General features: G+C 35.1%; 1 protein-coding gene across 16 annotated transcripts in view; it reads right to left on the bottom strand.

Moving 5' to 3' along the window:
• The window catches only part of BAZ2B (bromodomain adjacent to zinc finger domain 2B), a 424,035-nt gene that overhangs the window by 140,224 nt on the left and 267,680 nt on the right, over positions 1 to 16,131 (bottom strand). For all 16 annotated transcript variants that reach the window (XM_047870150.1, XM_047870147.1, XM_047870155.1 and 13 more), the window contains one exon: positions 1,325 to 1,468. In XM_047870150.1, the coding sequence (XP_047726106.1) occupies positions 1,325 to 1,466 (142 nt within the window). In that variant the 5' untranslated portion in view covers positions 1,467 to 1,468. Of the gene's footprint in view, positions 1 to 1,324; positions 1,469 to 16,131 lie in introns of those variants that run through there.

Below are 16,131 nucleotides of genomic sequence, written 5' to 3'. Positions count from 1 at the left end.
ACAAGGGAAGTGTGCATGAAGTTGTGAACTGACTCAACCAAGACTGTACAGGATGCAGGATAGGGATTTCATTTATTATTTTTATTTTTTTTTATTTAAAAAAAAATTTAACATTTATTTATTATTGAGAGATAGAGAGACACAGAGCATGAGCAGGAGAGGGGTAGAGAGAGGGGGAAACACACAATCCGAAGTAGGCTCCAGGCTCCGAGATGTTAGCACAGAGCCCGACACGGGGCTCGAACTCACAAACTGCGAGATCATGACCCAAGCCTAAGTCGGTCGCTCAACCAACTGAGCCACCCAGGCGCCCCTCATTTATTAGTTTTAAATAAAAGGCTATTTTATCTTATTTTGTAATCCCTACGAAAATTCTAGAGAATTGTTCTGATAAATCAATGACAAAATGACATCCTTCTTATCATTCCATTGATTAAAAGAAATCAAAATAATTGAATATATATTTGACAATTTACTAAGGTATTTTGTTAGCAAACATTCCATATTTATCCAAAATTATAAATCTAATTTTGAAAAAGATATCATTTAGTTCTTTGGCTTATAAACATATGGAATAATCTATATGATAAAAAAATATTTAACTTTAAAACCTTCCTAGTGATAAAGGAATGAGTTAACCCTTTAGCATTTTCCTTTTTTTTTTTTTTAAAAAAAAAAAAAAAAGGAGGTATTCTACCAAATCTGCATTTGGGCAAAGAATGATTTCGGGCAGTAATTAAAAACACCTTCTATAAAATTAATCGAAATTTATGATATTTTCACTTCTGAAATCGAATTTTTATTATTGCCTTTTTAGCAGTCTGAACTTTGTTCATGTTTAAGAGAAACTTGTCATGCTGTTAATTTTTAGAATATTTTCCATCGAGTAGATGATCTCCTTTAGTACACATCATGAACTGGGGTAGTTGGGAGTTTGGTGAAAGATATTTCAAATAGCAGAAGCAAATTTAGAACAAAAGGTCCATGGCATTGGTACCTAATCTTACCACCAAGGACTCCTTTGTATTTCTTTCACCTCTTCATGGGTTTATTGCTTAAAAATATTTTGCATGTACTCATTTATTAATTGAAATGGTCAAATTAAGACAAGATGAAGAGAGCTTCTCATAAGCATGTAAAGCATGAAAGATCCAGCGTGACACCTCAGTGTGCTGGCAAAATCCAGGAAAAGCAGAAATCTAGTTATTGTTCAACAGGTCAAGAGAGATGATGAAGACATTTTACTCAGAGTTCAGTAAAACACTATGAATGCAAATTAATAAATGGAAGGTATTCTAAAACTGAGTCAATAAAGGGTATTCACCACATGGGTTGATTGTAGAGCTCAGGGAAGCAGCTCCCGTGGAAAGGCCGCCTTTTGAAACTGATGAAGCCACAGAAGGTACTGAAGATGAAGGTGTAGTAGAGGAGGCTGTTGAGGATGGTAACCGTTCTCCAGACTCCATGTCTATGAGAGGGAGAAAAACATCAATTCTCAGTATCTGATGGTGGCATTATTCAAAGAACTAAACATATTTAAATAATTCAAACATTTAGGCATATTTTTTAAAATATGAAAGTGTTTCAAAATACATGTTCTTCAGAAAGATAAAATATGGAATAAATAGAAACAAAATAAGTATAATTTAAAACACCAATTTATGAAATAAGTTTAATGTTTAATATACCAAATCCTCTTTTAATAGACTTGCAGAATTTCCTTATAGCAAAAAAACATTAACAGTGGTTTGCATATATCTTCATACAAATGTGTTGCCACAATCTTAGAAAAATTAACATATTAACTTCTTATTCTTCCTAAATCACCTCATCATCTATTCACTTACAACATAACACCCATATTATCTTAACGAATCAGGAAAATAACACCAGATTTACTTTTTGTGTGTTTTTTTAAATTTTATTTTAGAGGGAGAGGAAGAACATGCACTAGTGGGTGAGAAGGGCAGAGAGAGAGAGAGAGAGAGAGAGAGAGAGAGAGAGAGAGAGAGACTGAGAGAGAGAGAATCCCAAGCAGGCTCCATACTCAGCATGGAGCCTGATGTGGGACTTGATCCAGAAACCCTGGGATCATGACCTGAGATGAAACCAAGAGTCGGATGCTCAACCAACCGAGCCACCCAAATGCCCCCAAAATAACACCACATTTGAATGTGTTGTAACCCTGTCTTCTAAACCCAAGTCTTGAAAGTCTTAAACATCCAAGAATCTGACTTGGTAATCCCCAACAGAGCAAGCACTCCTCCCTCACCAAAAAGATAAATCCATTTTACAGTTTTTAATCATGTAAAGTATGAACTACAATTAAAATGGCCTTAATATGACCCATTTATAATAACTGAGCCACTTATATGTATTTATATTTATTTGCTTAGCTATTTCAGGTGTAATCTTACATTGGTCTTACTGTAACAGTTAATGCTGATATTAAAAATTTAGAGTAGAAATGGGTGGAGTTAAAATAAGTCATAGGATATAATGTACAGCATGGTGACTGTTGTTAGTAACACTGTTTTGTTTGAAAGTTGCTAAGAAAGTAGATCTTAAAAGTTCTCATCACAAAAGAAATTTGTAACTGTGTGGTGATGAATGTTAAGTATGCTTATCATGATGATACTTTTGTAATACATACAAATATTATGCAATACATACAAATATTTGCAATACATACAAACTATCAAATCATTATGTTGTATATGTGAAACAAATATAAAATGTTGTATGTCAATTGTATCCCAATATTTTTTTAAAAATATAGAATATTAAAATGGTTATTTTAATACTGTCTGCATACAGTGATCCTACAAGGAAGCAAGAAAATCATGACTTTCCCAACTGCTTTAATAAGTACACAATTTACAGGAAGAAGCAAAATAAAGACACTGCTCACTTAAAACTGAATTTACAATCCACCACAAACTTTCACTATGGAAATAATCTAACCATAAAAAAGATTTCTGTATGGAATTCTACAGGCAATTAAAATAAAAAGAGTTTGTTTTAAAAATACTGTCCAATTAAAATAACGCAGAGTTAATGTTTAAATGTTGATTTAATCCATATGGTATCTAGATGATTTTTCTCTTAAGATGGATACATATAGTAAAGATTATCATCTCTGGTTGACACATAGCATCAATAGTAACCAGTTCAATAAGTTTTCCAATCATACACAATTCAAAACCTTCTGTTCATATTCTGGTATTGCTGTTAATCACCTTATAGATGATAATGCCATAATGAGTATGTTCATATTCTTAAATAACTTCTCTTTCTTTTTTTCAGCATTCATCATGGAAAGTCGTAGCTGGTACCAATGGTTACATGAAACTAATGCTTACAGGGCAGGTTTTGGGTCATCAAGCAGTCACCAACAAACTTTGAAACATGAGGCTGGTCTGAGCCGAGGCCCCTACTGACATCTTTCACTACAAATTATTTTCACCAACAAGTCTCATTTTACTAAATGCAAAAAATATGAATCCTTTACCTAGAGTTTATAGAAAAAGGCTATTTAAAAAAAATTATACCTGGTAACTTCACTGTGTCTAAATGCATTTAAAAAAATGGAAAGTTTTTTTTTTAATTTGCTTTTTTACTATATAATTTGGTGATATAACATAGATAAGCACTTTAGCTGAGTATCTGGCATAAAAGAATTCAATAAATAATAGTTGTTAATTTTTTAGGATAATAAATTATAAGCTCTAGGTGTATTTCTTTCTGTTGCTGTAACTTGATTTGGGACTAAAGCAAGTAAAATCCAGAAAGTCAAACAAGCAGTCTCTACATATTGCTTATTGGTGATCATTTTTCCTGGAAATATTTATTAAAATTAAAAATATACATATACTTGGATCTTACAATCTATTTTTGAGAATCTATTCTGTAGTAATAAAATACTAGTAGGTTCTTTATTATAACATAGTTTAAAAATAAAATTTAAACCTGGCAATAAGAAAGAGTGGAACTACATGGGGCGCCTGGGTGGCGCAGTCGGTTAAGCGTCCGACTTCAGCCAGGTCACGATCTCGCGGTCCGGGAGTTCGAGCCCCGCGTCGGGCTCTGGGCTGATGGCTCAGAGCCTGGAGCCTGTTTCCGATTCTGTGTCTCCCTCTCTCTCTGCCCCTCCCCCGTTCATGCTCTGTCTCTCTCTGTCCCAAAAATAAATAAACGTTGAAAAAAAAAATTTTAAGAAAGAATGGAACTACAGCTGGTAGTTACAGGTCTTTAGAACTACTCAGAGAAGAAGCCTTAAAATACACGTGTACGGAGGGATACTAAAAGCAGTAGAAAGTCTGGAAAAAGCAGGAGAGAGCAGAGAAAGCAGGAGAAAGTCTGAGGAGAAACAAGATATTGGCATAGTCTCCAAGTATCTGCTCCAAAGTTTTTACTAATTACAGATGGCAAAAAATTAACTTCACAGTGGAGAAACTATACAACTTGTAATAAAATATCATGTGCCCTCTGATGCCCTTAGAGGCACATGCCACCTCTGTGGCATTCTTCCTGACAACACATAACCTCAGTCGAATCATGAGAAAACATCAGACAAACCAAAACTGACTAGTGTTCACCAAGTGTCCAGCTCATGAAAGTAAAGGAAAGACTAAAGAACAGCCAAAGGTTAAAGACTTAAAGCAGATACAATTAAATGTGATGTTGGATCCTAGGCTGAAATTTGGAACAGAAAAAGAACATTAATGGAAAAGCTAGTGAAATCCTTACAAAGTCTATAGTTCAGTTAATAGTGTTGTACCAGTGTTAATTTTCTGATTTTTATAATTTTGATAACTGTACTATGGTTATATAAATTATGAAAATTAGGGGGAAAATATATATGTGGGTAAAATATATACATGTGGGTAAAAAATATATATATGAATGCTCTGTATTTGTTTTTTAACTGTTTTTAAGTCTAAGATTATTTCTAAATGAAAAGTAAAGAAAAACAAAAAACAGTCTGGCACATAGTAGGCACTCAAAAAAATACATATGGGTTGGGGTTGAGGAATACAAATCTAAACACTGAAGAAATGAAGACACAGATTACATTGGGATTACAGCATTATGTCAACAAGACATTTGATAACAGACACTATTTGAGTTCAAAAACAGTATCTGGAGCTTATCAGCTGTGACCTTGTACCAATTATATAACTTCAGTGAACTTTCAATTCCCTCATGAGTAATATGATGATGATATAATTAGGATTAACTGAGATAATGCATGTAAAGTGCTGAATACCTACCAATTAATTATTAGCTATTGTTTTTAATAAGTGCATATCTGTGTATATAATTACCCATGTGTATGTGGCAGTAAAAGAAACCTTAAGGTATTTTAGATTATTCATTTCAAGTAAATATTTCAGAGTCATATCTATTTTAAGGTTATATGTATGTTTAGCATGTTATTACATTTTTTAGCCAGATAAATTTTGTTAAGAATTAAAAAAAAAAAAGAATTTACCTTTTGGGATGAGCATTGGGTGTTGTATGGAAACCAATTTGACAATAAATTTCATATATTAAAAAAAAAAAAGAATTTAAAATAAATGTCTTGCAACTGTGTAAGTATGAATGGTGAAATGTTTTGCCTTAAAACTTTCAAAATAAAGTGGAACACAAATATATGTGAAAATTAATACATTCATTTTCAGTTGAAAAAATATAATTATGATTACACTAAATTGTTATTCATTATTTAAGCATATTACACAAAAATGGCAGAAACCCATCTCTTCAAATCATTTAAGAAAAATATATTCAGAGGCTCCTGGGGGCTCAGTGGGTTGAGTGTCCGACTCTTGATTTCAGCTTGGGTCATGATCCCAGGGTCCTGGGATTGAGCCCTGCCTCGGGCTCCATGCTTAGCATGGAGCCTGTTCAAGATTCTCTCTCTCTCTCTCTCTCAACCTCTGCTCCCCTCCCCATGCTCTCTCTCTAAATAAAAAAATAATAATAATTTAAATAAAAGAAAAATATATTCATTAAAATAAAAATGGTTAAGGTGTCTCAGAAGCACATATTTTCAGATTTCTGTTAGGGCCAGAGCATCCAGATCTGATACTGGCAATCCTATAACAGCCTCTCATTCTGACTCTATGTGTTAAGGATACCACCTTCATCTCAGGTTCAAACCACTACCAACAAACTTCTCTGTGACCAAAAACAGCCCAAATACCATAAGATCAAAATGAAGGGGCTATATAATAATATGACTCTGCCATCGCACACACTCAGTTATGGAAGAATATCAATTAGTAGGTGCATCTTCTAGCTTAAGGGCATTTATGAATATACTTTTTAATGTATAACTTCAGAATTCTTTATTTGCAAAGTTAATAACCAAGGTAAGGTAAAGATTACTACAACTTAAAATTAACATAAAATATTACAGTAAAAAATAAATTTGTTGATGTGAACAATGGAAGAAAAACGTGCAGAAGCTGATGAACAGATTATAAAAGATTTGATTCATTACATATCTTTCCCATAGTCTAAAGCACTAGCTCTCAACCAGGAGTGACTTTTTAATGCCCTCTTTGGCCACTAGGAAACATTTGGCAAAGTCTGGAGACACTTTTGATGGCCACATCTGAGAGCATGCTACTGACAGTGCAGAGATAGAGTCTAGGGATGTTGCTCAACTCCTACAATGCAAAGGACATCCCCTCCACAGAGAATTAGCTGGCCCAAAATGTTAGCAGTGCTAAGGCTGAGAAATCCTGATCTAAAGTATCAAAAATTGTATAACCTGGAATTCAATTAACTAAAACTTTCTGTGAAGTAGTAATTATACGTAATTGTTATAAGATGATTCAAGCTGATTTAAACATTATATTCAACTAGGTTTTGTGCCAAACTCTGGTCTGTATTTTACATTTTGTCCTAATTGTTTAAAACTGATAATGTAGGATATGTAATTAACAGATATCAGAATATTTGCTCATCCTAGATAACATGAATTTACTATATTTTATTAAGATGATATTTACTAGGGTGCCAGGGTGGTGGCTCAGGCAGTTAAATATCTGACTCTTGATTTCAGCTCAAGTCACAATCTCATGGTTGTGAGATCAAGCCCCGAGTCAGACTCCATGGTGATAGTGCAGAGCCTGCTTGGGATTCTCTTCCCCTCTCTCTCTCTCTCTCTCTCTGCCCCTCCCCACTTCTCTTTCTCTCTCAAAATAAATAAACTTTAAAAAAAAGTGACATTTACCAGTAACAATTCTGAGAATAGACAAAAATCAGAATTACTACAAACAACTTCCTCCCTGAATGATGATTTTCTATACTTCAGAAAGATCCAATGATCGCTTGTTACTGATAATACTGTTCAAATTCAGGCATATCAAACTTCCCTTTTGTGTAATCTGAGTTTATGAACACTGACAGCTGCTAGGCATAAACCTGAGCAGGTGCTAATAGGGAAGGGCAAGACATGTTGGCTAAGAAATGCAAATGTGATCAGCTGCCTCTTATTCCAGCTACGCGATTCTTTAGTACTGAAAGCATAGGGATAGAATAGACTGAATATTCAGATAGTAAACATAAAAACAGATGTAGGTTTTCTCCTGAGAGGTGTTCTGCCTTTATTGTTGCCAAAAACACCAAAAGTTCTCTGTGAGAACTCAAAACACATAAGTAGATTTGGCAAAAGTTTACTTCTCAAGGCATTATAAACTCGAGTGAAACAATCATCAAGAATAGTATCAGGAGGGGGGCGCCTGGGTGGCTCAGTCGGTTAAGCGTCTGACTTCAGCTCACGTCATGATCTCATGGTTCGTGAGTTTGAGCCCCGCGTCAGGCTCTGTGCTGACAGCTCAGAGCCTGGAGCCTGTTTCAGATTCTGTGTCTCCCTCTCTCTCTCTGACCCTCCCCCATTCATGCTCTGTCTCTCTCTGTCTCAAAAGTAAATAAACGTTAAAAAAAAAAACTTGAAAAAAAAAGAAAAAAGAAAAAGAATAGTATCAGGAGGAAGTCACTATGCTGCTTCTTTAGGTTTAGTAGAACCACTAACTGTAGATTTACACGTCCATCATTTTCTAAAAGTTTTGAAAAAGGATTTCATATAACTCTTTTATTTACTTATTTTTTTGAAAGAGAGAGAAAGAGAGCACACGCACAAGTGGGAGAGAGGCAGAGGGAGACAGAATCCTAAGCAGGCTCCAAGCCCAGTGCAGAGCCTGACAGGGGCCTCGATCTCAGGACTGCGAGATCATGACCTGAGCCAAAATCAAGAGTCAGACGCTCAAATGACTGAGCCATCCGGAAGCCCCTATAACTATTTCTTTATATAACTTCCAGGTAACTGAACACGTAGACAAATAATATTTCAAGATATTAAGTAGCAAAACAAAAACAAAGTCAAGAATACACAAACATTTTTCTGGTAAGAGATTTTGTGAAAGAGGAGATGAGGCAGAAACACCTTATTAGACCTCAAACATTCTCCAAACATAATATGGTTTGAAGGAAAATCATTCTATTTACAAAACTTTTATTTGCCTACATTTAAAAAAATAGTTCTTTTGAGTCATTAAGTATGTATATTGTGATTTAAAAAGTGAATACATAAAATGAATCAATTTCTTTTGCTGCTACACACATTTTAACTACCACTGTAAACAGTCAGTTATATCCTCAAACAAAAGGGGGCTGGCAATCAGGTGCTCTGTGTCATAACCTGTGATCAGGGCAAGTCTCAGACACCCTAAAGACTAGTTTCCTTCCCTGAAAAATGATAGGTTTTAATAAACTAGCCCTCAAGTCCCTATCACAGTTTTATCAAATTGATGGTAAAAAAAAAACCAAATCAAAACGTTCACATTGTGTTAAAATATTTAACAATTTAATTCCACTCTTTCCTTATCCTCCCTTTCACTGGCCTTGGTTCCATCTCCAAACGTGTGTCATGCTAAATTATAAATTTCTAAAATGTAAATTATAAATTTTTAAAGATTTGTTCAACTTATTTGTACCTCAAGAGATTTGATAAGAAAATTATTCAAGAGGAAAGCACTGGTTTTCATACTATTCAGTAAATATCTAATCAGAGTATTCTTTTCCATCCAAAGGATTAAGTGTTCCTTTGCAAGGAGTCGTCTGTGAGGAAGAGGTTATCCTAAGATATAAAAGAATATTGTAGAAGATTTGAATAAAATTTAACATGTATAGATCAGCTAAACTATACATAGAGTATATGAATTTAAAAATTGACCAGAATTAGAAATTTCTGGGGTGCCTGGGTGGCTCAGCCGGTTAAGCATTGACTTCGGCTCAGACAAGTTCAAGCCCCATGTCAGGCTCTGTGCTGACAGCTCAGAGCCTCAATCCTGTTTCAGATTCTGTGTCTCCCTCTCTCTGCCCCTTCCCACTCCTGCTGTATCTCAATCTCCCTCAAAAATAAATAAACGTCAAAAAATTTTAAAACAAATTTCTAACAAGGATACAAAAGTTGGAAGGATAAAAAGAGAGGCAAGATCTAGTTAATTGTTCCTTTCATCTACAAATGCAAGGCTTCCCAAAGTACAAGCAAAAGACCTAAAGCTTTGCTTACCTAGGAAATACAACTACATTAACTCAAATTTCTAAGATATTTCTGGAGAGTAACTGGGGATAATGAATAAGAGATTGAGAAAAATAAAGCAGGGTAACAAACAGAAGTGTATCCACATACAAAGAAAGAAAGCCGCCAAGTACTACATGTCTGATGAAGTAGAATAAAAACTCCCTTTTAGTGGGGAAAAAGCAGAGCTAACCTAGCAGGAAAAACATACTTCTTAAAGAATAAAATGAGGTTCAGAGTTTGTGAATATCATGCTTTTGTTCTGGTAATCCTAACATTAGGTTTGTCTTTCTATATTATCACTCTCCTGTTCAAAATCTTCAGTTTATCCAAGAAATATATTCACACATATTAATTGTAAATGACTTTTAAGAGCAAAATATTCCATCAATTAGTAATTGTTAAATTATGCTACATCATTTTAATACAATATTATACAGCTATTATAAAAGAATGAGGTAGATCTATACTAGATATTCTAATTAAATGAAAACAGTTAACTGGGAGGAATAGAAATAGAATGATCTCATGTGTGATTAAGAAAAAAGAGTATATTCTTATGTCTGTATGCTCAAAATACTTCCAAAACATATGTAAGAAACTAGTAACTATTTACACCTAGGTAAAAGAACTAAGGAATTGGCATCTAGGATAGGTGAATTATTTTTCACCATATATCTTTTCTACCACCTGAATATTTTTTACTATGTGCTAGTATTAATGACAATTAATTTAATAGAAAAAAAAGATTTCTAAAGATTTGGCATTACTCAAAATTACCTTCCAATATGTTCTACAGTGAGTTCCAATTCGAGATAGTGGTGCATAAGGATCCTTAATCCACCTTCTCCCACAGACATACTAAGTCTACAGCTACCTATGAAACAATTTACTTTCAAAAAAACACCTCAAGTCTGGCTGAGTAATGACTAGATATCAGGCAAACAAGAAAACCACATCAAAGCAGTTAAGAGGCTGGGACAGTCTTGCTATAAAATCCCACTCCCTGGCATAGAGACTCATCACCAGGAAGGAACTCAAAATCTAAGAAGTTCTCCGTGAGGAGCAAAGGGCTCAAGCCCCACATGGGCACCCCAACTTTTATGACACACACTTGAGAGATGAGCCCCCAAAACAATGAACTCTGAAAAACAACAAGGTTTGCACCCCAAGACCTACAAGACTATAGTCATCCGAGAAACTGCTTTTAAGGGACTCATGCTCAGATTCACCCACCCTAGGGCCCAACTCAGAGGCAGCCAATTGTGCCCAGACCTAATGTGAAGAAGGCTCACCTACTTAAGTTAAAGCATCGGCAAGAGGGAGCAGCATCTAATTTCACACACACATCCAGGAGCCTGCTGGAACGCTCCCCTGGGATGGAGACTAGAAGATGTCATCTTCACGCTTTCCTTTTTGCTGTGCTCCAGACCATCAGTGCCTTTCAGAAGGAAGCTTTTACATACAATTAGTGCCCCAATTTTGAGGGCCACTGCCTAGGGAACACCTCTTGATTGCCTAGCTATGGAGGCCAGGGGAGACGGTCTTCCTGGTCCCACAGACTGTAATCATCATATCCCTCTCTAGAACACCAATTTTTATGACTGCTTTCAGGGGGCACCTGTACATCACTCGGCTCTGCTGGCTAGTGGGGCTTACATTCATGGGTCCACAGGACTGTTACAAGCAGAGAAAGGTTCTTAACCAGCTACCATCTCCAGGTCACAGCAAGAGGCAACAGACCCACAGACTGATCTTTCTGTGAGGGGGTCTATTAGCTAATCATCATGAGTTTGACTTGAGCGGCAAGCAGCTAATTAAACATACATTGAGGGGCTGTAATCTCTTCCAGATACCTTGGAGGGTGGGTGCTATCTTGGAGTTCACCATGCGTCACACTCCAGAGTGCTAGTGTCTCTTACAGAGGGACTTTACATGCATCTGGTATACTGGTTTTTATGTCTGGTGCCTGGTTTTTCTAGCTGTCACCCAGGGAACACCCCTTGATTACCTGGTCTGGTAGTACCTGAAAAGATGTTCAGTATCATTTATCATCAGGGTTATGCAAATTAAAACCACAATGAGATAACACCTCACACATACAAAAATGGCTATTATCAGAAAGATAAGAAATAACAAGTATTGGCAAGGGTATGGAGAAAAAGGAACCCTTGTGCACAGTTGGTGGGAGTATAAATTGGTGCAGTTACTATGGAAAACAGTGTGGAGGTTCCTCAAAAAATTAAAAATATAATGCCCATATGATCCAGTAATTATATTTCTGGGTATTTATCAAAAGAAAACAAAAACACTAACTCAAAAAGATAATATGCAACTCCATGTTCATAGCAACATTATTTGCAATAGCCAAGATGGGGAAACAACCTCCAATTGATGTATGGATAAAGAAACTGTGGTATATGCATATAATCGAATATTATTCAGCCATAGAATAGAATGAAATTTTGCTATTTGTGATCATATGAATGCACTTCGAGGGCATTATGTTACATGAAGTAAGTCCCAAAGAGAAAAACAAATGCTGTAAGATCTTTCTCATGTGTATAAATCTAAAATAAAAGTTTAGAACTAAAAATAAAAGAAAATCAAGCTCATAGATACAGAGAACAGATTGGTGATTACCAGAGACTGGGGGGGGGGGGGGGGCAGTGAGAGAAAAGGTGAACTGTTTCTGTCTTCTTTTGATTTAAATAACTTGAATTTAAAAATGTTCTGCAGAGTCTTAGGTATCTTTTAAGTGTCTTGGAATATGGCACAAAGAGGAAGGAGAGGTTATGGCTCTCGCCCATATGCTACTGGCTTCTGTCAAAAGTCCTCTCATTTATTTTGTATATTGAGATTCCACATGAGATTTTGTTTGAAAAAAAGGATCTTATTGCCTTAAAAAATGTTTGCAAATCACTGGTCTAAAGGATATGTCTCATATCACTTCTTCACAAATGGCCATCTGTCCAATCCTATTTGTTGTGACTTTAAAATCTGAGTCCTCAACCGGAGGTAGGAGGCACTGTCATTCTTTTTTGGTTTTTAAATCCTAATTTCAAGCCACTGCACAATTTGTCCTCAAATTAGATCTCATTCCCCTATGAAGAATACCCACCTAATTTAGCATCCCAAATACCCTGATTCTGGCAGGTTGACTCCATTCACCCATTTGGGGAAGTTGTAAGTGACATAGCTTATTATCTACCTACTATCTCCTTGTCAATATCCCTCTGGATGGATACTCAGTCCTCTCTTTTCTATCTTCATTTGCTTAAAAGAGGAAATCAAAAAGAATAAGAACAAAATAAGGTAATTGTAGAATAGAATGCTTGGCTCAACTGACATTAATATTTAGTAACCTGTCCATTGGAGGTTAGGAGGAACTAAGTGATGGATTTACAACACTGTAATAAAACAATTTCTTCCTCTTAGAAATTTTAAAACTTAATGACTAATCCTTTCCTTCCTTCCTGTTAAAATGGAGGTGGACTTCCTTCATTCCCTTAAACTTATCATCACCTTTTTGCAGTTTTCAAGAACTTTGCTCAATTGATCTTTCCCTCTCTTTTCTATATCTCCCCTCTACTAGATTCTTCTCAATTATCTTCCATCTTTAAAAACAACAAAAACTCTCCTTTGACCACTCATCCCTATTTTGCCATCTCATATTTTATACTCTTACTTTCTTTTTTTTTTTAATTCTTTTAACAATTATTTATCATTGAAAGACAGACACAGAGTTTGAGCAGGGAAGGGTCAGAGAGAGGGGGAGACACAGAATCTGAAGTAGGCTCCAGGCTCTGAGCTATCAGCACAGAGCCTGACGTGGGGCTCGAACCCACGAACTGTGAGATCATGACCTGAGCTGAAGTCAGTTGCCCAACCAACTGAGCCACCCAGGCACCCCTATACTCTCACTTTCAACCAAGACTATTTACAATGAAATTGTCTATATTTATGGCTTCCATTTTTTTTTTTACCTGCCCTTCATAACTTCACTCACACTAGTCTGGCCCATCATTAGTATGACTTGAGTGCTGGGATCCCGCTGCCAAAACAACACATGTAAGCTAAGCAAAATCTAATTAGGGGAGTCTGTGGCCCTGCAGAAAGAAAGACTATAAAAAGAATACAGAAATCAACCAGGAGATAAAGAGAATTTTATAGTAAAAGTTGACAGCAATCTGACTGGGGTAATGCAAAGAAATCGATGGAAAAATTTGGACAACAGTATCATTAAGGTTGGAGGCCAAGTCATGAGAGAAACCCTGTATGCAAAGCATGGAATTTATGTACCATACAGGGGGATGAGCATGTATGTATCTATCCTCTTGACACCCGAATGGAGTCCATCGCCTTGTCTTCTCAAGTTTACTTCCACCATAATCTGAAATCAATTTACGTTTTTCCATCTCCACAGTATCACCCTGATCCATGTCACTAATAATTTTCCTCTAGAAACAAACTTGTCCCAATACCCTAGTCATTCCTGCTAAAATCCATTCTTCACAGAGTGTGGCACTTCCTTGTTTAAAGTATTCAATAACATTGCAGTTATATTTAAGATAAAGTATAAAATCATTGACAGGCTCCATGAAGTTCCTCCATCTATCCCTTTAGCCTCATACCTAGTATATGCTCAGTATTTTTTGGCTGAATGAGCTAAATATAAAACATGAGGAGAAATTATAGAGACGTTTTTCATAGTCACCACTGTTTTCTTTGACGTTCTTATCATTAAACTCTAATAAAACTTAGTTAAGTGAAAAACTAGTTTGAAGTGAAAAAAAATAGGATGAGGAAGATATTTAAATGCTGACCCTGTTATTACCCTTTTAAATTTTTGTTTATATATTTAGTAATCTGGAAAGGAATTAAAAATACATTCACCAAATTTTCAGTAAAACAATTTTAGTGAAATCACTTAATTTTATTGTAGGCAAAATAAAATTGATAACAGATATATTGTAAAACACACCGTTCAAAAGGAATAGGTTCAAAGTTGTATAAACAACCAAAAGTACCACAAATAAAAGATTGAAAAAAACCACTAAAAAGAAACAGAGCAAAAAAATATAATAATAGTAACGAAGTAGTCATATTACATAACAAGTAAGTTACCTTAAAACTGAACATCAGGGTGGGAAAACTTGAGACAATGTATTAAATACATTTCTACTATTACTGACAGTATCATCACCACTTATAATCCTATTATAACTCCACCATCATCGTATTAGTTCTTGAGAGCCCAGTATTTACATTAGGCACTATGTTAATAAGTATTTTCTCTTTGGAGTACTCTCCAAATGTATTCTTGTCATCATTAACAATAATTTTCAGATGAGGAAACACAGGCATAGAAAAATTAAGTAACGTGACATTGACAAAGGTGTTAAGTGTCAGAGACAAAAGTCTGACCTCACTCTTGGTATTTAAGACATTTCATTATGATCTGAACTAATAAGGAACAGGTTAAGTTGTGGACACTATATTTTTTAACACTTTAAGAAATAAATGTGACAGAAAATAAATTTTATTTTAAAAATGAAAAAAAAAAAGTTTTAGGTCCAAAATAAGAAGACTAAAGAATGAAAATTGTAGTCTTAAAAACTACTGGTTTAGAAAAAGCATGTAAAGGCACCTGGCTGGCTCAGTCAGAAGAGCCTGTAAGTTTTGATCGTGGGGTTGTGAGTTCAAACATCATGTTGGGCATAGAGATTGCTAAAAAAATACATTAGAAAAACCACTTAAAAGTAAGGAAAGAATGAAATAAAAAGTAAAAAAAAAAAAGAGAATCTAAAAAAGTCTCTGATTCAGCCTTTTTCTTTTCCCTCCTAAATATCTATAAAACCCAGAAAAAGAAAATGTAATAGCATAAAAAAAATTAAGAGGGTTGATGACCTATCAAAATCTGGAAAGAATTTCTATACTGCAACAAAATAAAATGAAGAGATAAGTAAACTGAAATATTTAGTAAAGTATATACCACACAACCATTAAAAATCTTATTTTCTAATACTATTTAACACAAGAAAACATTCATGGTATAATGCTAAGTGAAAAGAGCAATATATATAACATAAAATATGATCTAATTTTGTTTAAAAAAAGTACAGGGGTACTTGGTGGCTTAGTCGGTGAAGTGCATGACTCTTGATTTCAGCTCAGGTCATGATCTCACAGTTTGTGGGATTAAGTCCTATGTTGGGCTTCATGCTGACAGCACAGAGCCTGCTTAAGATTGTCTCTCTCTCTCTCTCTATGCCCCTCCCCTGCTCACATGTTCTCTCTCTCAAAAATAAATATACTTTTAAAAAGTACAGATATATAAGTATAAATAAAATTTAAAAGAATGAAAGGACATACACCAAAATGTTAATAGTTATCTTGGAATGGTGGAATTTTGAGTGACTTTTACTTCTTTTAATCTTTCTAATCTCTTCCAATCTGTACATTAAAAGTTATTACATAGGGGCGCCTGGGTGGCGCAGTCGGTTAAGCGTCCGACTTCAGCCAGGTCACGATCT

Source organism: Prionailurus viverrinus, chromosome C1 (genome assembly GCF_022837055.1).
Source record: "Prionailurus viverrinus isolate Anna chromosome C1, UM_Priviv_1.0, whole genome shotgun sequence".
Taxonomy (NCBI): Eukaryota; Metazoa; Chordata; class Mammalia; order Carnivora; family Felidae; genus Prionailurus; species Prionailurus viverrinus.
This window is presented reverse-complemented; position numbering and strand designations above follow the sequence as displayed.